This window comes from Sinocyclocheilus anshuiensis, unplaced genomic scaffold, assembly GCF_001515605.1.
Source record: "Sinocyclocheilus anshuiensis isolate Anshui unplaced genomic scaffold, SAMN03320099.WGS_v1.1 scaffold776, whole genome shotgun sequence".
NCBI classification, from domain to species: domain Eukaryota; kingdom Metazoa; phylum Chordata; class Actinopteri; order Cypriniformes; family Cyprinidae; genus Sinocyclocheilus; species Sinocyclocheilus anshuiensis.
In genome coordinates this window covers 352,822-376,695 of record NW_015555808.1, presented here as the reverse complement: position 1 = coordinate 376,695, position 23,874 = coordinate 352,822, and the positions used below count along the sequence as shown (strand labels likewise).

General features: G+C 35.7%; 1 protein-coding gene across 2 annotated transcripts in view; it reads right to left on the bottom strand.

The window, feature by feature from the left end:
* Positions 1-20,493, bottom strand: part of LOC107675108 (G-protein coupled receptor 126-like) — a 40,055-nt gene extending 19,562 nt beyond the window's left edge. For both annotated transcript variants that reach the window (XM_016469328.1, XM_016469330.1), the window contains exons 1-6: positions 20,216-20,493; positions 15,664-15,752; positions 8,554-8,907; positions 6,145-6,765; positions 1,664-1,729; positions 404-472 (exon numbers count right to left, since the gene is read on the bottom strand). In XM_016469328.1, the coding sequence (XP_016324814.1) occupies positions 404-472; positions 1,664-1,729; positions 6,145-6,765; positions 8,554-8,907; positions 15,664-15,752; positions 20,216-20,217 (1,201 nt within the window). In that variant the 5' untranslated portion in view covers positions 20,218-20,493. The remainder of the gene's footprint in view (positions 1-403; positions 473-1,663; positions 1,730-6,144; positions 6,766-8,553; positions 8,908-15,663; positions 15,753-20,215) is intronic.
* Between the last annotated feature and the right edge of the window lie 3,381 nt (positions 20,494-23,874).

Sequence of the window (23,874 nt, the reverse complement as noted above, 5' to 3'; positions counted from 1 at the left end):
AATGAGCAACAATATATAAGTGCAAATGACAAGTCTCGGTTAGCCTAACGCAGTACACGTAGCAAGGTGTGTGTGTGTATATATATATATATATATATATATATACACAAACAAAGAAAAACAAGTAGAATAGAAAGCTAGAGTTTTTTTTTTTTTTTTTTTTATAAAAAAAAAAAAAAAAAAAAAAAAAAAAAAAAAAAAAACTAGGGGTGCTGTGATGCAACCGATTCACCAAATAAAGCAACCATTCACATTGGCATTTTTTCAAATCTACTTTTGAGCATTTAAAAAAAAGCTAAATGAGTTGACCACCACCTGTTCTGCATTAGGCAAAAGACACAACCCTCATGAAACAAAGGGAACATAGACATAAAATGACGAGAAGGCAGATGTGAATGCTTACCATGGGTTGCTGCATTAAAAGGAATCATGTTAGTGGTGGCAATGGAAGCGGTGGTAACAGTTAATGTTGCTGGTGGCAGGGATGGAAAAAAGGCACACTTGCATTAAATGGAGGTTAGAGTGAAACCAAAAATGCAAGAACAACAAGTGGAGCAAATGAACAGTTGTGTGCATTATAAGCATAGCGTGAGATGAATATGGAAAAATTAGAAATATGACATGTTATAAAACTATTTAAATGCCAAGAAAAATTTGGCAACAGATGATTGTTTTTAACTTCCCTTACTGAGTCACACAATGTGCTGAAAAGGGAGATGTTTGCCTGAGATTGTCTGTTACTAGTCATTTTCTACAAACACCCAGCAGGTCAAATTCTACATTGTGTATCCTCAAAAATGCATACAGTCAGTCCGTCTTTTTTTTTTCCACTTATGCTTTTTTCCTTCAGATATGACAGCCAGTTATATGTAATTAATCATTGTGAAATTTCAAGGAGGCAATTATATAGAAGTTACCTGTGATTCCCTAACCCAAACCCCATCCAACTTTAACATCATACTCTATATACATGGATATGGATTTCTCTGCATAGATATGTTAGCTCCATGATAGGTTGCTCCTGCAAATATTTGATACATAAAAAAAAAAAAAAAAAAGAGATGATAACAATAATAGTTCAGTGACAAGAAGAATGACGAAGTTAATGAAAGATTTAAAAGTTATTCCTCACCCCAGAAGACTAACTTTATTGAAAGACTGTCAAATCTCCAGGCATGAATCTGCACTTTTTGTACTTCATGGGAATTAATATTATGCAATGAAATTTCAGTAGGAAAGAAGCATGGGACAATGACCTTTAATGGCCATTACTAAGGACAGGAGGCCTGAGGATTCTCATGGCTCCCAGATGATGATAGATGTTTACTTGTCACCAGTTCAGTTTAGGGGAGTCTTAATGAGCGGAAGGCAAGCTGTTTGTTTGGCCTGCTTATGCACAACTAAAGGACTAAGACTTGCCAATTAGTATTATATATCATTTTCAAGGAAAATGGTTGTATTTAAACTCTTTCATGTTAAAATTAGCAATGAAATTAAGAGACAAAAGAGTATTGTAAATCAGCAAGTCATATAAATGAGCCAAAAAGGTCAAAACTTTGATTAGACAATACGTGTTTATAATGGATCAACTAATTATCTAGTAAAACATGTTTTGAGGAATGTTTTCAGCATGAAAAGTTATAATAAGGATATTTCTTCCTACCTGGGCAGCCAAGTCCAGGTGAAGTACAACCCGTGGTTCCCGGGGAAAGAGTTGCTATGGCAGTGCCTAAGAAAGATTAGAAAATTAACATTTGACATTTTATGATCAAATAAATGTTTGAAAAATAAACGGTTCTAAAGTGAAACTAAATAAATTGCCAGCATGAGAATGCCTTGTGGTTACATTGTGAAAACATGTTATATTCAACATTCATGAAAATATCTATAAGATCTAAATAATACCCATAAACTCTTTAGACAATGTACAAAGTCATAAAAACACATTTAAAATTAATAAAGTTTAAGATGGACAGACTTGGACATTCCCAGAGCACTGTCAAAAATATACATTCTCTCTCTTTTACATCCATGAATAGAAATTCAAGTCTACCTTAGGACAAGATTTGGATAGTAAAGGTGTCATACATTTCCCAGCACTCCTCTGGGCTTTGACAATGGAATGTGACCTCAAAATGTCCACACTGAAACTTGAACATCAGCAACTCAAAGGTGGAATTTAATAATTTGCCACAGTTGAATGACAGAAATGTTCTGCGGGCTGGTTTGATCGAGGCCCAGGAATGTCACCTTTTCTCAACACAAATCCATTAGGGATGTGTGAAATACCAAATTGCATCTTGTTTTGCAATTCATCTGCTAGTTTCTGACATAAAGCTCAAGCAGTGTCTAAACAACATGCACCAAATCTTCAAAATAATTTAAAAGCCAGGCAATCTGCAAAAGCAAAACCTCAACGTGCAATGCAAATCTACTGGTTAAGCTTCAGTCAATGAAATCTCATCAGAGCATGTCTGAGGATTGGAGCAATGACCAAAAGTCTAGTCAATAAACCATTTGCACAGACCAAGATTTGAAAGGTTTTCCAAAATCTGTTTGATATTTTCCACCTTTTAAGAGTCTTTAAGAGTGGCTAAATATAAATCAAAAAGCTATTGGCTCCAAAAAAAAAAGCAGATTATTTTGACATTTTAAAATACAATATAACTCTGACTTAAATCTGAGGACAAGTCATTTGTGAAAAAGATGATTTGATTCAGGTGTCAAACTACACCGAGGAACTAATCCATAGCTCATCCTATGGTTAAGTACAGTAGCAGGGTAACTTTAAGAGCTCTTAAATATATTAACGGAGACGTCACATTGCGACAACTGTCTAGCGTTATAGCGCATAGTCTCTGATCATCCTGTGTAAAAGGCAGGTTGAGGGGGAAAAAAAACCTGAGCTGTTCTAAAGACAGGCTCCTCCGCTGTGTTCCCATGCAAGGTTGGATCGCTGTCTCCCACTGTTCTTGTCAAAGGATGAGAGGGAACCACATGAGTAGCCAATGGAAAGACAAGGCAGGGGAGCGTTTTAAAAGCATGCTTATTAGTGACAGCATTAGTTTTGCTCCGGGCTCAACTTCACGGGCCTCTTGACTTTATGCCAACATCACAAGCACAGCTGGCTGTAACTGAGCAAAGGAAATAGTTACGTGTCATAGGTTCCAGCGTCTAACTGGCTGAGGGGGTCTTACACTGCTCCTGACAAGGTCAAAAAATGCTAGCAAAAATGCCCTGGAACAGGTCTAGCACTGAAATGGCAAAAATTCTAAATGAATGAATGGAACAAAATAATGTATTAAAAGGGGTAGTTCATTCATTGTGATTATTTATTCACCATCATTTCATCCCAAACCTGTATGACTTTCTTTAGTAAAGAACCAAAAAGGTTAATTTCTGAAAATATTCTGGCCACTCTTTTCAAAAGAATGAAAGGATTGACACGCTACAAAATGAAATAAGCAACCATTAAGATATCATAAAAACAATTAATTAAAAAAAAAAAATCCTTTAGATTCAGATATTCTCAATGAATCATGTGATCCAATTCACAAAATCAGGCTAAATTATTTATTTTTAGAAATGAACAGATCTGGTTCCCATGTTCAAAATAGTTAACAGCTCACTGCAATTTTCAGTGAATAACAACTTAAAATTCACAAAGCTAATATACTGACTCCAGATGTGCTGATATTTCTTATGGTGCTTTTGCATTCTTTATGACACAAGCTTCAGTCTCCATTCACATCAATAGAAGAGTAACCAGTGGCATATTGGAAATGAACCTTTTGTGTCCTTAAAAAGCAGAAAGTACAGAAAGTCATACTGGTTTGAAATGACAAGCGAGTGAGTAAATATATAAGTATACGCCAATAAACATCAGCTCTTCTGTCAGAAGTAAATATCCATCAGTAAGAGCATGAGCATTATGTAGTTCAGCACATTTGACAGAAAATACACTATTATGTGCAAAAAGCATCTGCAGGTACAGCCACGTTGAATGACATTGTGTACACGTCATGCATCACCTTCACAGCTCAAAGCAAGCAATTATGCACATATTAGGCATGTTAGCAGTACACTCACCACTAGATGAAGCTGTTAAGTGAATGCAATTTGGGTAACAGACTGCAAAAGAAGATGAGAAATTAGTTGCCTTTACAAACTACAGTTAGCATAAGCACTTAATTCAATTCAAGTTAGCCAATGGCAGTGATATGAAAGTAAACTGCATACAGTATCTATCAAAGGAATTTTATACTTTGAAATGGACAGATAATTAAAAAGCTTTTGAAAACATCAATCACAGTATATACAAGTAAACAGTGGGAGTCCACATTGAACATCTTGGATTCAATATCTAATTAAACCTTGTGTCAAATACTTTAAAAGTTTTTTATATATAAAAAAACTCAAATAAATGTAAGACAAATAAGAAAAAAGATTCTGCAGTGGGTATTTATGAGATATTACTTTTGTGTAATTTGTGATGCACAAGATCAGTCAAGGCTATCATTTTCAAATCATTCTGTATAATATGGTCGTCAGGTTTTTACACAAAGCAAAAGTGGGGCAAATCAAATACATTTGTGTATATTTTTCACTTTTCACTCATATTATTTTCATGCTAATAATAAAATGTAAAATGAAGAAACTGCCAAAAAAGAAGCATTTTCAGAGCTTTGAAGCCCACTGTATTAACATAAAAAGACATTGTTAATATGCATTGTTAATGATTCTTTTGTGTAATTTGTGATGCACAAGATCAGTCAAGGCTATCATTTTCAAATCATTCTGTATAATATGGTCGTCAGGTTTTTACACAAAGCAAAAGTGGGGCAAATCAAATACATTTGTGTATATTTTTCACTTTTCACTCATATTATTTTCATGCTAATAATAAAATGTAAAATGAAGAAACTGCCAAAAAAGAAGCATTTTCAGAGCTTTGAAGCCCATTGTATATTAACATAAAAAGACATTGTTAATATGCATTGTTAATGATTTGCATATGATTGGTTATCTAAAGGAACTCTGATGAGGAATCAGTGCCCTCTCTGTTCTGTCCTCCTGACAAGGAAATACCTTTAACAGGGATCTATGTAGGTGATTTAACAGGTTATAACAGAAAATAATTCCAACACTACTTCCATCACTAACACAGACCAAATGTTGACACAGAACATATGGCTTTATCTGTCTTAGAGCACAGAAAGTTACTGATTGAGTTAATGCTTTTGATCTGCGGCGCCATAGTCTGAAGCGACACTTTTTTTCCATGGGCTGCTGACCCAAGCTGTGCTGGGCATCTAGAGTTTCAGGAACCTAGCTAAGTGGAAGAAAGCAGTCCCTGGTGAGGCTTGTTATGCATGTGAGTCATGCCTGCCTTTGCTCTATTCCACCCAAAGCTCATTCCTCTATACGATGAGAGTTGAAGGGCATTTGAAGGACTTTAAAAGTACTGTCTTAGGTAGCGGGAGGAGAAATAGTTCTGAAGATTATTTCTGCATTTTTTTTAATCAAAAATTGCAAGAGGAATGGACAAACTAAGGGCCCCTTCAAACCTGGCATTAACATCCATTTGCATCTGGAAAGTATCTGGATATGCTTTAACTAGATTGCATTTACACCTTGCATTTCACCTTGTTTACAGTGTGATACAATGACACTTATTTATGTAAAATGGACAACAGCACTTACATATTATTTGTGTGGTTATATGGCCATAAAAAACAACATTAGCATGCACAACTTTGTCGAATATGGTCAGATTCAGTCTATGACCACTTCTAAATGTGGTTTTATTGCATCTTGGGTGCATTTCCAGAAGTGAACTTGCCATATCTTTGTATTTTCAAACACTTTGTACTTCTGATTTTCTCTGTCTTATGCAAGTTCACTTCTCAAAGTTTTTTTTTAGAATATTTGAAATTTTTACTGTGAAATTAATTCACAGTAATTAATCTGAAATTACTACTAGAAACTAATTTCAGATTGTGGGATTCATCAGACAAATTGTTCTACTTGTACCTTGTGTGACGGCCCACACTGAGTTTTGTGTGATGGTTTGTCAATTTAATCACTCCTGGTTATGAATCATAAACCAGCTTCCACAGAATATATCTGAAACCATCTACTCACTGCAGCTGAGTGTGCTGTCGGTCTGTGTGTGACTGCCTGGGATAGTCCAGTAGTGATGATCCCAGTCAATGACGTTTCCCTCAACATCACAGGTGAGGGCAGACAGCTCGGAGTAGGGCATGGCATAATCCCATAATCGGAAATTGTATATGAAGCCATCCAAATTCTGATCGTCCACACTGACTGAGCTTGACCCTTTTCCTGCAAGCTGGAGGATTCCCCCACTCGGCAAGGTGTAAACCTGAGAGGCTGCGCAGGTTTTGGCTCGATAGTGGCCTCCAAAGTACACTGCCACAAGGCCAGTGGACTTGGTCCAGGTGAGGCAGATGGGTGTCATGCTGGATGTGATGTCTGAGCTGGTGAGCAGGTCATTTACAGAGCAGTAGGAACCGCTGATGAACAGTTCCATGCCTCTTTCGGTCTTCTCAAATGCCAAAATGGATGTCCCAGAGGCATCAGACAAGGTAAAGATGGTCTCTGTGCTCTTCTGGGCTGTGCGGGCGATCTCAAAGCACACAGTGAACGCCGTGAGAACAGGAATGGAGACTGAATTGGACACTCTCACTACGTTCTTGCTGCTTTTTGGCATTGTGACCTTCTGGTTCCTCAGTGCCACTGCCACTGCAAGAGTGAAAAACCATTAGATCTTAAAATATGACACAAATGCACTAACTTAGTTATTGTGGAATAGAAATTGTTCATTCAAACCTCTTTATGATCTCCAAAATGGCTATACAGGACAACAGAGACTAAATTCAAACATGAATCAGCTAATATAGAGTAACTATTTCATAATACTGTTTGTTTCAACACATGAAATCATCCAAGTAATCATTCTAAGACAAGCTTATTAAACTTCTCCCAAACCGGACAGTCATATTCTTTTGCCCATGTTAAAACACCTCTTTTATGTCATATTTGCTGACTCATTTCATTTAAATTGGCAGAAGTTTGTTTCTGTTGGCCATCTCAATATAAAAACCACAAGCAATTTAGAATGGAAAAATACACCTCTAGTTGGACTATTAGATCTCTGCACTCTATATTTGTGATGCTTTTTGACATAACCAGACATCTGACGCTATTGAAGGATCACAGAAAAAGCAACGGGCTGGCTGAATGCTAAACACTACTGAGCTTGATCTCAAAGGTGCTTCATTTCAAACCTGTTTTCACTGGGAAGGAAATAGGAAATATGGTGTCTAAATCTGTAAGCTACTGGGTACTAATGGGTACCTTCACACCTGTCTGACTTCATAACAAAGGTTATTTCATTTTGCAAGAGTGTGTGCTTTTTCATTGAACCGTCAATGTCATATGTCCGTCAATTTATACAGGCACTCTCTTGTTGCCTGATAATGAACTGCACCTAGACAAAAATGTTTTTTGTTTTAGTTTTGCTCACAAAAATATATATTACTCTAAATAAATACAATGTGTGACTTACCAAACTCTTTCCTTGTTTCAAAAATTCTACAGAAAATCATTATTTTCTCGTAATTTGTTTCTCGTAATTATCACTCAGCATATTAGAATGATTTCTGAAGGATCATGTGACACTGAAAATTCAGCTTTCCTGTCACGGGAATAAATTACATTTTTATATTAAACATTAAAATATAAAACAGTTACTTTGTAATATTTCACAATAAATTAGTGTTTCTACTGTATTATAGTCGAATAAATGCAGCCTGGGTGCACATAAGAGACTTCTTTCAAAAATATTTAAAAACTGAAACCAAAATTTTGAACATGAAGCGTACGTTTTACTTTTTACTCTGTTGTGAAAACAGGGATCTGTATGTTTATGAAGAAGAAATTATGCCAATGAGCATGAAATATAAACATAATTTAATATATATTATCTGAAAACAAGCCTTATTATCTTAGCAATTAAAATAATAAATAAATATTTTTTTCTGAAAAACAAGACAAAAATAATGGTCAAGAAATTTTGCAGACTGAAAACTCTGATTGACAGAATGAGAGAAGTGCTGAATAACTCAGTATAATTAAATGTTTGTGACTGTGGTCAAAAGAACACATTAAGATAATATTGACAGCATGAATGGCAAAGCAATATGATGTGAGCAGCTGTGATATGAAACAGAGCGGTAGAGTTTAGAAATGTAATCTTGATAATACTGCTGTCTATGAGGTCTGATGTGCATTCACTATATTAAAACACTGCTTTCACCGTCACGCTTATGGAAAGATTACTTTTTTTTTACCACAACACCACAGCAAAACATAATTACATTAATTACAAAAAGAATCATTTTAATTATACATTATGAAATAAATATGAATACATTTCTTAAAATTGATCATTAATTCTAAAAAAGTATAAATGAAAACATCTAAGATAAATAAACATGCTGTGAAGAGCTCGCCATATATTAAACATACCTTGCTTGTAACTGATATGGAAGCCTTTCTTTTGGATACTAAAGTCTGAGTTAAAGGAAACCTCCATCACATTGCCACTGGAGTTGAGAGTTAGTCCATTGGGTGTTAAGCCACAAAATTTGGCATTATTCGTGCCAGTGCTGATGATGATGCGGTCATAGATGCAGCCGTGCGCTTCCTCGAGCTCAAAATCTAGGAAGGTGATCTGCACTATAAAGCCGGTCGGGGCCTGTATGGTCCACTTGCAGGCCTGACTGGGTGGGTAGTCATTGGGGTAGCAGGGGGAGGTAAAAGAGCCCTGGGAGTCGGTGAGCACCACATTGCAGCTGACGCTACTCTGGCAGCTCTGTGCTACTGCAAGCAAACAGGTCACATGTCACTTTAGCTTGCAAAGGACAGGTATTAGCAGAGGCCAAGGACAGGAGAGGAATCAGGTGACAGGAAGATGTGTTTAGATGGCTGCTGGGTTAGTGCATCGACAAGAACAGAAGGGGAGGGAAACAGATATCAAGTTTGGTCGAGATATGGTAAGTTACTACTAAAGGAATCCCAGAGATTTCCCCAAAAAGACGACCTAGAATCTTAAGCCATTTGATAGACTTATGATCAACGTCACTGTCCATATCCTTTAAGATCCCTCAATGTAACTCTCAGATATGAAGAATTCAATGAAAAAAAAAAAAAAGACTTGACTCAGAGACAATGGCCCCTGTTCATGCAGTCCTGAAAAGCACATAAGCAAAAACCACAGCACTTTTTGGCAAATTGAGCAGCTCTGGGCAATTAAACTTTCTCAAGATGCAGTGGCTTCCTCAGGACAAGTTTGATGTATGTAAACAAACATTACTGAGGGTTAAATTTCATAACCCATTCCAACAGTCAAAGGACAAACTAATTTCAATGATTTATAATATGCTCTCCAAGTGAATAATAATCCATCCGTTTTTTTCTTTCCGCAGAAACAATTTTTCCTTTACAGTAATGATACTGTTGAGAACAACAAATCGAATTTTCATGCATGAAATTTTAAAAGTCTTTGCATGAAACATCCAAGCATAGAGGTCCACTAGTGGCCATAAAAAAAGGGTATTCATAGTAGTTAGCTTGAAACTCGCAGGTATAGTCATCATACCTCAGGAGAAACAGGAAATATGGGATTTGATGGCTTTTCACAGATTCCATGTGGGGAACAATAAAGTTGGAGCACTTTAATCCTGAGAACTGCTCTCTAAAAGAAGGATAAAGGGTATCCACCCTAGAAAGGGAAAATGATCTTCCGTTTAAAGGGACACTAACTACATCACAGATGATCATATGTGCCTTGTGCTCACTAGAGTGGACAGTAGATACAAACGCTAAATTTCAGACCACTTACATTTCAATCCAAACGGCCAAGAAGCCAAAACCACACACTTTTCTCCTTTCTGATTCTGTTTAGAAGTGGTGACATCTAAAAGCATTTATAGAATCAAAAGATGTCTTATTCTGAAAACCCATGAATGCCTATTATCACTACTTTTGCAAATTATGAAATTTGTTCACTCTCTAACAAATTTGGTAGAAAGTTTTTGTATAAATGTCATAGCTTTTCCAGTTGTTTGTGATTTACTGGATAAGGATTTTTTTTATTTACTCTTAATATTTCTACATGATAAAATATTTCTGAGTAAGGGGGTCTGAATACTTTCCGTACCCACTGCATATATATATATTATTATTATTATTATTATATTATTATTTATAAAATATATTAAAATGCACATGGATTTAGATGAATCATACTTTTCTATAATCTATAAATCATACTTTTAAATATTTAAACTTAAATTTCAACTTAAACTGCAGGTTTTGTCTTAATTTAAATAATTTTAAGCCATCTTAAGTGTTCTTATGACTTTAAGTCAGGTCCAAACCAAATATACTACAAGGTAAACATGACTGAACTCTAAAAAATGTCATCAGGAGGACACAAATTACTAACTATACTATACATAATTGTGATACACACACTTTTTCTTGCAAAAGTGTTACTGTGTGCCTCAAGGTCAAGTTTTATAAATGAATAAAATGAACGGATAATTTCTTAATGGAATAACACTAAGAAATTTTCGCTAGTGCTGGTTTCCCATAGCCCTGTACCAGCATTCAAGCCAAATTTAAATTAAACTTAAGTTAAGAAAAGTCTAAATATGTGATAAAAATTACTTTTGGAGAGTGACTCTGAATTTAATAAAAGTATAGCACATTATGTGTTATGGCTCCAAGGCAAAACGATCTTTGGCTGTATTGCTGCAAGTTGTAAACTGTAAAACAATTAAAGTAAATAGATTTTATACATGTAACTACCTCATTTTTTATTTTATTTCACGATGAAAAGCCAACAGACATTCTACATGCAAACAACACTTCATAAATGTATAGCAGACCCATTTTATTGGAGCGTAAGCTAAGGTTTCTACACATTTGCATTCTCCTGGTCCCCTCTGAAGGATCAAATACATCGCACAAATCCGAATGTCAGACCAGTCTGAACTGGGTCACTATGAAATTCACCACAAACAAGACCCCATCAACACACCTGGGACAGAAAACGGTGGAAAATTCATAACAGTTGTCCAGCAAAAACAAGGAAAGAGGTGAGGGGAAAAAAGATCATTCTTTCCGCCATCATGCCTGGGGTTTAAACAAGCAAGGAATGGGATCAGCTTTTGACAAGTGGCCTGTGAGTGTTTTGCAGAAAGAGGCTGAAATCACTATTGGACGGAATCACGCTACTGGAATATCCTGCTGTTTTATAGTTGTGTGCAAAGCTGTCGGAGTGGGCCACAGTAAAAAGTGGCACAACCAACTGTACTATAAAAGCCACAGCTGTAACCTGGCACAATATTGCGTGCTGCTCAGATCCTGGTTCCCACCCAGGACGGGTTCATCTCAGCAGTGCGTCAGGGGGACAGAACACGTCACCTGCCTTTTTTAATGAATTTTATTCACACAAACTGAACAAAACAGCATCACTCCACTTTACTTACTAGTGAGATCATTCAAAATAATGTGTAAAAACGTCTTTAACAATGAGTAGGCTAGCTGATAACAGCTTTCACTATGTGTTGAGTATAATTGCGTTAAATGCATTGAAAATGAAATGAAACATAAATGCAACTTGTAATGTCAACCCTGTTATCTTTTTGAAGGTATAATTATATCACACATATATCAAAATATATTACAGTTTTTCTCAATTGCTTTGGCTCAATTAAAACATCAGATGTGATGTTGATAAATCTTTGGCCTGACCAACAAGAGCGACAGGATGTCCAGCAAGAATAATTGTTCTTATTCTTTTTTTTTTTCTAAAAGTATTTTTGTGTATTTGTGGTAACATAAGAAATATGAAATGTACAGTAACTGGACAAGCAAGATTTCACTTATATGTAATGCATTCGTACAAAAATAAATGTACTGCATAAATACAAATGTTCATATACTTTTTTTTTTTTTCTATGTACTATTGACTCTTCTCAACAAATATCAGATTTTTTATAAAACCTTCATTTCCATGGTTGACTGTCATGGTGAAAAAACAACTAAACATTTTGACCAGTGTGGCTCACACGATGACAAAAATACTTTATATTTTGGTGGCCTTGGCCAAATTACTGACACGATAACTAGGTTTTGAAGCATGAATTAAATGTTTTGGGTGAGTAACTACATTTTGCAGACATGCAATAAAGTTCTGAAGTTCCAGCAAACAGTTGTGACATTTGCACTCACAGTTTAGAGAATGTTAAGATTGTTTCGAAAAATGTGCCAAAGCAATTGAGAAAAACTGTAACTTAGCTTGAGATAGAACAATGTAACTTATACACTTGAGCATATTGAAAATTGTATAAAAATAATGCTTAAAATGTATTAAACTGGTTTCCCAATTCATTTTTGCACTATAGCGATATCCAGAAACAAGCACTGCAGAGAAAAATAATAACGCTTGTTTCAATATGTTTCAACAGTATAGTCAAGTGTAGTCTATTTATGTCCTAAAATAACAAAATAAAAAATTAAAGGAAATATTGGTGATATGATGGGATTTGCGCAGTGTCGTGAAGTGGCTGTTGATGAAGTGAAGGTCAATGAAAGAATGCCTGCATGATTTCACAGGAGAAAAGGAGAGCTTTGATCTCAAAGTGTCCTTTTAGAAGGAGGCCGCTTAGGGAAGATGCCAAAAGATGGAATGCCAGATACAGGAATCTCAGGCTAAAAAGGCCTGGGAGATTAAAAATAGCCCTTTCAGCAGTGTCTCATTTCGCTCACTCTCCTGGCAGTTTACCTGCTGTCTTTGTATCTCAAGGTGTGCTGCATTCATCTGCCAAAGGTCAATTAACAATTCACACAATAATGAAAATCCTCTCATCATTTAGTCACCTCTCTGTCATTACGGATGCCTGTATTATTTTCTTGAAAAGAAAAGGAGATGCAAAGCACAATGTCCAAGCTGCTCTTTTTCATATGAAAAAAATGTATGATTTAAACTCCAAAAAGGACCCTAAAATAACATAAAAGTCATCCTCAGAGATGCATCAGTACCAGTTGTATTCTTATTCATGACAGGGCAAAAAAATAAAATAAAAAAGAAATAAATAAAAAATAAAATAATAAAAGCTGCTATATGGGATGTGAGCACTGTTGCGAAGTGCCTGCTGATGAAGTGAAGGTCAATATAAGTAGTCCATGACATATGCCCTATAATCCCACAATAATTCTCACACTAAAATATAAATGTGACTACTTTTATGACAGTTTTATGAGGCTTTTTATAATTCAGAATCATAGAATTATACGTTTAAAGCTTTCAAATCTGCTTTCACTGTATGGGAAAAAAAGCTCAGACATTCTGCCCAGCATTTCATTTAGTGTTTTATGGAATCAAGAAAAAAGAATGTGACCCTGCCGGTGAAAACCCAGCTAAAGTCTTTTTTTTGAAGTGAAGGTCAATATAAGTAGTCCATGACATATGCCCTATAATCCCACAATAATTCTCACACTAAAATATAAATGTGACTACTTTTATGACAGTTTTATGAGGCTTTTTATAATTCAGAATCATAGAATTATACGTTTAAAGCTTTCAAATCTGCTTTCACTGTATGGGAAAAAAAGCTCAGACATTCTGCCCATCATTTCATTTAGTGTTTTATGGAATCAAGAAAAAATAATGTGACCCTGCCGGTGAAAACCCAGCTAAAGTCTTTTTTTTTGTGCGATTTACTGTTTTCTACATAAAATCATCCTTCATAAAGATGTAGAACATTCTGTGAAAATCTAACCTTTATATCTTTAATATTGACTGAGTAAGGCCATGTCAAAGATTGAAATCATAGTGAAATTAATGGTTGAAATCAAACTTTGATGCTTGTTATCTCATAATTAGATTTTGAGACTTTAGCCTGGATTTCACAGACAGGGTCACATATAGGCTTGGAATGACATGAGGGTGAGTAAATTATATTATTTTCATTTTTGGGGGAACTATTCCATAATTAAGTCCATCACTTGCACACTTGTTTGTTTTTGCGTTGCTCTTGATCAGCATGGATCAGCTGTTATAAGGATCCAGTGAGATTTAACTCTATAAACACACCCATAGCTCCAGTCCTTAGCTTATGAAGCATGGCAGAAAAACAAGGGCATCCAAGAACAAACATGTGACAAGTTGTGTGTACATTTGTCGTTTCAGTATGAAAACAAGCAACAAAAGCATATTGTGAACTTATGCACAAAGGGGTAGGTCTCTCTATGGGCCATAATCACATCTGGTTTTAATGACAAGCTCTTGCACGAGGACAGTAAAGATTCCATGTCTGGAAACAAGAGTCTGTGCGCGCTGTTTACTGAATGTGACAAATCAGATCTAATCAACAAGTTATTTCATCAAGAATTTTCCAAGTTTGAGCAATATTTGATTTAGGCATGATTTAAATGAGGGCTGAAATGCCTGCGAGAGGCGTATGTCCTAAAATAGTGTTCAGAATTGCTCTTGGCCTTCTCCGCACAACATTATTCCATTATTTGTTTTTGCTGTGGCTCACATTAATTGAATTTCATTGTTTTGAAAGAGTTTTAGCACTCGGCTGTCCGTTGTTTAAACTATTAAAGCGCTTTAGAAATTTCCCTAAAGCTGATTTCCCAGCATTAAATCTGATCTTTGCTCTAAAACATTTCTGACAGGCATCCAAAGACCGTAAATGTTCCTACTTGGACCAGTATAACAGTACGAACAAATCAGGCGAGCCACGGTATGTGACTAATATTAAAAAGACACGTGCTTTTCATATGCAGCGCACAGGGAACTTAAATTCAGCAACAACAGACCGATTAAGGATTCAAACTGCCAGTTAAGGGCAAATCCACGTTTTTTTTTTTTTTTAAGCACTGAAATCATTAATAACACGTCTGAATAATAACTCCGTCTCGGGAGAAACTGTCGTAACAAAGATTATGTCAGCTTCACAAAAACAACTACAAATGTTGTGTGTAATGACTGGCCTACAAACAGAAGCAGTCACTGGTAGCCCACCAATGCACGCTGTGAGACCACTGACAGAGCCAGATCTCACCCTTGGGTCCTGTTTTATTTATATATGCAGGAGTATATGTAGGATCTTTCTTCACAACTAAACTGATTGTGGCATTTAAAAAAAAAAAAAACTCCTTTTATGAGATATTTTTAATGTATGACTGGTTGCGACTTCTCAGGAAACAGAATGCAAAGACAAGGACAAAAGCAAGTTAAAGGTGATTAAAAAAAAAGCATGATAAAGAGCAAGAAATGTGACAAAGTTGTTTAAACATATTAGGAAGCTGAGAAAAAGTTTAAAACATGTAAATATATAAAATGAATAGAGAAATAGTGAAATACGTAAATTGAAAATATAAAATGAGACATTAAAAAGGAAAAAGATGAATTAATGAAATGGAAGCAATGTTGATTAGCATGATGAGCAATCAATATACATAGAAACTCAAATCAGAACTTAACTATGGATTACATTTCCAGATAACACACTATTTGCATTATAACATTTTACATTTATAACTCTAGAGCTCCTTTACCTGAGATCGAAAAGCAGATCAGCAGCAGGAAGACTGCAAGAGTATTCGGGAACTTCCATCTCCACCACCTACCACTGATGAACGAAATCCTGCCAATCAGATTTAGAAAATTACATTTCAAAACAAAACCACAATTCAATTTATTACGTACATGTAATTTTAGTACAGTGTAACGAAAACCACAACTGCATTAGAGGTTTCATTAAATGGATTGTAGTTAAGGCCAGGAACATCATTTGACGCAACGGATGTTTGGAAATGTTTCGATTTTATTTGCACAAAAAATGCAAATAGCACCATGAATTGTTGTTTCTGGTTTTCTTAGTCATTGACTTAAAACACTTCATACACAGAAACTGGCATAAACTTCATGCATTAGCTTTTCTCACTCACTCACACACACACACACACACAGGAGTACAATATCTTTATTCATGCGTCTATAATTTGGGAGAACTTTGAAAGTTTAAATTATGTATTTGTGGCATGGAAACCATTTTTTTCTTGTCAGAACAGTGACCACAGCCATGCAAAAACTGCCCCGTTACATAATGACTAATTACTCTCCCATGTCAGCCATAATAAGTTTGCTGAAAAAGATCATGGATGGTGAGGTTTACAAAAGAGTTCGCCACGATTTACAAAGCAAAACTTGAAATGACAGGAAACCAGAGGCTAAAAAAAAAACATAAGAGAACCATTTATATGTAGTGTGTTATCTATTAAAGCGGTTCATGCATGTAAAAAATATCATAGCTGCTAAAATAAACAGAAGCATACCATGAAACAACATTTTAGCTATATCGAAAAGCAGTATCTAAAAAAAGAAATGCCGTTCCATATGCCGTTTAAAGGGATAGTTCACCCAAAAATTTTAATTCTGTCATCATTTACTCAACTTCATGTCTCATGACTGTATAGAACACACACAAAAAGTTACTTTGAAAGTCACTGGAGTCCAAACAATCTTGAACTCAATTGACTTCCGTAGTATGGACAAAAATACAGGTTTGGAACAACATGAGTGTGAAATTTCACTTTTGGGTGAACAATCCCTTTAAACTATTGTTAACCCTACAATACATAAACTGTCCAATGTTCATCCATGCTCAAAAAGAGGTCAGGATACTGAGATATACAGTACAAAACTCAACATCCCCTTAAAATCAATGATTGCAGTCTAAAACCTGATCAGAATGGATCACTATTTTGGTTCTTCAGATCCACAATAAAGAATGGACTGTATGGAGCATTGCCCAGGTGTCCCTGCTCTCATTCCTTCATAAAAAAACTACTACTGACACAATCAGCATCAGTTTTCTACTTTAAAATGGCTCTTCTGAGAACTTTTTATCAAAGATTGTTGGCCAGCTGCATGCACACCAACCAAAGGTTTAGAGCTTTCCGTAAAAGGGAAGTTGACAAACAATGCACTTAAAAATAACAGATCTTAAATGGTTCTTTGTAGTACCATAGATTCAGAAAAGAACCCTCTTCTTTTTATCAAGAACTGTCCCTTTAGAAATAAAAACATTCTATGAAAAATATCTGTTATTCAGATCAGCGTGTTGGTTTCTGAGTTCTTTGAAACATCACAACATACATGGTTTTCAAAAGAACTAGAGAAAAAAAGTTCTTCAAATGATTCTCCTGTTGCATCAAGCTGTAAAATCTTGGTTCTAACTGGACACTTTGTTTTAAGAGTAAAGTAACAAAGCATGTAGCACCAATCCACACATCCATCTCAGATTAACCAACTGCACAAATCTGTGACTTTTCAATACAAACCACATTAAGATGCAAAATTTTAAATTGAATATCAACAAACAACCCCTGGTCTGAAATCTGCTTCCAAGAAGGCGAGTTGTGGGGAGTCATTATCTGAGGTCCATGGAAAATGAAGATTCCAGCGGGAGATGACAACCACTAGAAACCTCGTAAATTATTCTGACGAAGATGGTTTTTGTTTAATTGGGCATTGTTCATCTGTATTAGGATTAGGGTGATAAATGTCTTCATTATTATAAATGGATGGAAAATTCCCTCCATCTGAGACTGAGAATGTTTTAATGAGATTATCGCAATGCTTCATTTGATACTATGGTTAATAACACCTAGTCTGTAAGCTTTTGTTGCCAAGACTTGAAGTGTGTGAAGTTACAAGATCCTGTGTGAGGTCCCGAGATCTCGTTTCATTTTAACAACCACTGTCAAAAGATAATAGAGATCTCTATTTTCGGCCCACAGTGCAGTTTAGCGAGGGCAGAATCAGCCAGCAGGACAATAGACAGGGCCCTGAATTCATATTTTATTAAACAACCACAACATTCCATCAGTAGTATTAATTAGTAGGCCACAATGGTGGAATAAAATCATTAAATAGGACATGAAACAAGAACGGAACCTTATGTAAGAGGAATAAGTCAACACCCTGAAATAATCGGCTCCTCATGTTTCAACCATGTTTTGACCAAATCTTAGATTGTCTGATTCGGTCTGATATCCTACACAAATCATAACGTTTCTACATATTTTTCAGCCTTAAAGGGGTCCTATTATGCTCTTTTACAATGTCTTGAATTTGTTTTGAGGGTGCACTAGAACATGCTCTCATGCTTGGTGGTTCGAAAAACGCATTTTTTTTTTATTTTTTACATAATTTACATTATTACAATATCTTTCTCCCCATCCTTGCACAAACGGCTCGATTAGTTCCGGGTTTGATGAAGGCCCGCCTTCCGAAAAACAAAATGTGTTGTGATTGGTTAGCTGTCCCAGTGCGTTGTGATTGGCGAACAGCTTAGCTGGTGTTTCAGTACTGCCGCGCCCCTTGCCAAAGCAGCAAGTTCCGTCTGCTCCGTTTTAGTTAAGGATGGCGTCAATATTGCCATATCAATTTGAGCCGGATTCAGACCCCGAGAATACTGAACAAGAGGATCGCGCAGAACCTTTGCACGCACAGATATGGATGGACATGGCGAAAACTTGGCACTACAGCAGCTCTTCTTCTTCGTTTTCTCTGATGCGCTAACTCTTCTGCAGCACTTCTTCTTCTTCGTCGTCGTCTTGTCTGATGCACTCAACTAGGCGTTCTAACCATGACCTCGCCCCTCCCCCCCCCCAACCATTCGAATTTCCGTAGGCGGGAATTATTTTAATGATATTCTAATGGGCCACTTTGTGATATCACAAAACCCGGAAAACAAACGCTGTAGTCCAAACGAGCCGTTCGTTGTAGTTCTTGAAAAGAGATTTTTAAAAAACGAAATATCTCCCTTTGGAGGGGACTTTGAGATTTGTAAGTTTGAAGATCTTTTTTATGCCCAAACATACACACTACACACTGACTAAAATTCAAAAAGTGAAAAAGCATAATAGGACCCCTTTAAATAAACAGCCTCATATCATCTCTGTAAGGTGGTGCATTTGTCATGAGTGATCAGAATGAGGCCATTTATTTAGACCACCATATAAAATTCATGTAATACATGACATTAGAGAACATATGAATATTGTTCAAAACGCTCCCCTAAGCATATGTAAATACACATGAATGGGGTAAGCGATGCAAGGGACCGTGCAAGCAGAATAAAGAACTTGATTCATCATGGCAAAAATGAGTTGGAAAACCAGAAACAGTGGCTTCTGGTATTCCAAACGCTACAACTCCAGAAAATCTTAATGCAAAATAAAAAGAATAAAAACAATCTGCATTATTATCAGCCACTAATGATTTACAAATGTTAAACCTTTAGAAGTAACTGAACAATACATCAACACTTCAACACTTTTTAATTACTTCACTAACTTCAGAAACACCACAGCTGTCAGCACTACAGGTAAATGGGATATTCATCATCCTCTCATTTTTCTCTGACATGAGCTCATCTCATCTAATGACCTAAGAAATTCCACATTAACCTACTTCATGGTTGTGCCTTAAAATCAAGTAGAAAGTCTGGCATCAAATGTCTGTGATGCCTAAAACGCTGTGTAGGCAGACAGCTTACTATAGTGAGAGAGACAGACTATGAGTGGGAGCTATAATTTAGACGTAGACATTTTAAATACTATTAAGTTGTTTACGGTTTTATTTGCGGTCATCTAAAAGTCCAATTAGCAATTCATCTGCCCACCACCATTGTAATGTGACACCCATTCTTTTGAGCCATGGATATGTCACTCTTCTAAGTAAAAGTAGCAAGCAAAATACAACAACATGCGCACAATACACCAATTATATATAATACAAGACCATGAACTTTCCATTTTATAAAAGTAACTGAGCTACAATATCAACGTTGTCATATATATATATATATATCACTCAGTCTCTAATAGTAGGCTATTATTATTTATTGTTCTATTGAACATTGATAGTTTGAACATTTATTAAACGTATCAACACCTTTTGGCAAATTCTATTTCCACTAATCAGAGCCCTTTATTGTTCGCAAAGTTAAAACGGGAAAACCTCAAGATTTGTTTACTTGAGTTTTAGTTCGAATATGTAATTTCACAAAGAAACGTATAAGTTCGAAAAGTCACTTACATTATTTCATTGAAGCTCGTCTCGTTGAAGAAGCATTATATATCTTCTCCTGTTTGAACAACTTCAGAGAACTTTGAGAGGCAGCACACCATCAACTCTCACGCGCCACACCGATGCTTAGTAAACACATATCATCTTTGGGGATATTCTTAAATTAACTGCACTATCTATTTTTGATAGCTGAACCTGTTCTCCGAGTAGACAGATGCGGGGTAAAGCGTTAACAAGAGTTTACTAGACAAAACTGTGCTTGTCCGACCGCTGGAGGCAGTTCTCAACAGAGCCCCACCCTTCAGTATGAGAAATCTCGGGGAGACCCCAAAAATAAGAAGCGAGTAAATACATGAATACTTTGCATTAGTGTTTGGTGCGCACTGTTGCTGGTCAGCTATCCTTGTGGGGACTCTCCATAGGTGTAATGGTTTTTCTACTGTACAGACCGTATATTCTGTTGCCCTACACCAACCCTACACCTAAACCTACCCCTTACAGGACACTTTCTGCATTTTTAGATTTTCAAAAAACTTAATTCTGTGTGATTTATTAGCTTGTTTACCCGTGGGGACCTCAATTTAGGTCCCCACCGTGACACAAGTCCCCATGAGTCTGTGTATATTCAGGTTTAAGTACCCACCAGAATAGAAAAACAGGTACACACACACAATTTTAAATTAACTACATTATATTAACTAAACTATATATAAACAATTTAAATTAACTGTATTAGGATATATTAAGTAATAAACACACACAAAAAACTAAAATAAATGAGGAATTTACATTATATACAATTGCGTCAGTATATTCAACATGTAAAATATGTATATATAATTAAGTTTGCAAATAAATATACGCAAAAACAAACATTAAAATGAAAAAAAAAAAACATTCAGTTTGCTTTTTCTTTTCTTTTTAATGCGTGTTCTTAAAACATACAAGAACAAAATATATATAATTCAGGCTTTTTCCTAATTAGATTTTCATGAACAACTTATTCGTTCTTACTAATTTGTTACAGACCTTATAAACGGACTGTAAAGATGAGCTTGTCTTCAGTCGCCCATGCTAGCTACTTTGTTTTAAACGTCAGAGAAGATCTTCCAGTTAGATAGTTCCTACAAGTCGGATAACTGTATTTGCATGTACCTCATATACTTACATTTCAACATTCAGGTCAAATAGAATGCTCTAAAGAAATTTTAGGTCATGTAGTTGTAACCAATTCCTGTTTACTACAGGCCTGTGAGATGATGTATGATGAATGATAATACTAAACATTTTGTCATCCTTTATTTGGAGAGGCTGCCTCTTTCTTTGATTCTGATAGAGTCCTTGTAGGTGACTATTAGGTCTTGATCTATTGTGGGTGTGAGAACCCATACAATAACACAGACATTTATTATAGGCTAGCTACAGTTATATGTTTTGTTTAGTATTGAGATTTACAGCCACATTGACGTTTTATCACCATAACACAGAAACTTGGCTGAAGATTTTGAATGTAAAACAACTACAGAGCCAGAAATTAAGATTTGTACGATCCTTCCAAATTCTTTGCTATTCAAAAATTACTCATTTATTCTTCTCAATAGCCATTGCAAAACATGGCAAATTTTAATGATAATGCAGCATACATAGTGGTAAAAAAAGCATGCAGCATACATGGTGGTCTCCATTCCCACAGCACTGATAGCGATCAAGTCATAAACTTTATCTGTGCACGTCAGTGACAATACCCTTAAACACACTTTAAACACTAAAAAGAGATTACAACGTCACGAAATCTAATGAATGTGGTCACTCAGAATTGAAGCTTAATTTTTAAAGGTTAAAAGACAAAATGTTATGGTTTAATCCTCCGCTCATAGTGTAAATATGCTGTCCTAGATGGATTTTATCAGAAGAAATACAATACTTTGTAAATTCACTTGAGCCAATTAAACCAGAGTACAAAGGATCAAGACAGGTGCGATGGAAAATCCCAGGGGATGTTCATTTGCATTCACAGTGAGGCAGGAAAGGATTCAGGCAAATGCAGATGCATGCAGTGATAGCTCAGTCTACTTCCAGATAAGTGCAATGCCCTTTCTATTACACTTCATGCTAAACTGTGTAAAGAGAGGAAAACAGTGACACCGCTAATGCAACCGCAAGAAACACAAGACAAGCAGAAAACAACAGGAACTGTCTATTGTTTCCTGAATATGCACATACTTAACTGACCAAGTTCAGTCATGCATAGGGCTGAATGGGTTGTGACTAGTAAAAAAAAAAAAAAAAGACCCATCATAACATAACTACACTCAGTGCATCACCTTTAGTGCCTTTGAAATACAATACCATCCCCATCTTTCAATCTGCAGGAATACTTACTGCGACACATTTTACTGTTGCTGCCACCTGGAATGATTAAAAAATGAACATTATGAATGAAAAAAAAAAAAAAGCATTTATGTCAGTGAAGCCTGTTTTGACCATTGAATAAAAAAATGAAAAAGATAATTGTGACTATTTAACTTGCAACTGACTTTTTCCCTCACAATCCTGAGTTTATATCTCACTGTGAGCTGTTAGCTCATACATATGAGACATTGCCAATAATAAAAAAAAAAGCTGCAAGTTACTTTTATTATTTTTATTTTGTAAGAGTAGTAGTAGTAGTAGTAATAATTACGAAATGTAAACTCAAAACTCGAGAGATAAACTCAGAATTGAGGGAAGTAAATTCAGAATTGCGAGAAAAAAGTTTATTAGAATTCTACGTTTATATCTCACGATTCTGACTTTTAAAAAAAAAAATGTTAAAGAATTTTTATATCTGAACTGTAAAGATAAGTTGCAATTACCTTATTATTTTTTTTTATTCTGTAGTGGAAACGGCTTCAATTTAGAAAATGTTTTTTAATTTAATTTAGCCAAATTATCTGCACACATTTTCAGTTCATTTGGTTTTAAATTGCCGGTGTTTTGTTTAAAGCTGCCTGTGCAGAGATCCAGAGTTAACACTATTACAATCCTCATTCATGCTCTAACTGCATGTGTGCAATGCTTATCGTTTACATGATGCAATGCATACACCTTGAAAAGCAGCATTTAATGACTACATTTAATAATCAAGCACCAAAAATCAAAATGTGAGATGCTCATTTTTCATGAGATTAAAAAGGAAACATGCACTGCAAATGACCAATAAAAGAGTTGACCAAAAAAAGATTTATTGTTGATTATAGCAACGCATAACTAACGGCAGAAAACAGTTACTATGGAAACTAACTGCAGAATCCTTCTACCTGAAGCATATACTATGTAGAAGTGAACGGAAAGTAGTAAAAGTAGTTAAGGGCAAAGTGTCTCTAAAGCTCACATTTCAGAGAGCCTGAGGTAAGATGAGAGTTCCTGTTTAAGACATATCTTCAGACATGCTGCCATGTCCATGCAGATCTAACCAAATTATTGTGAAGCCAGAAAAAGAAAAAAAGACAAAACCACCTCAAACCTAAATATGTATGAGCTCCTCAGAATTTTGAAAGGGTCTTTTACATGCACCTGCTTATTTTAGTGTTGTATCTGTATCTCATCGGTCTAGTAATGAGCAACTATTGACATCCAATATGGCAGAAACAGATGTTGTATTGAGTGATGGGGGGGGGCGTCCTGGG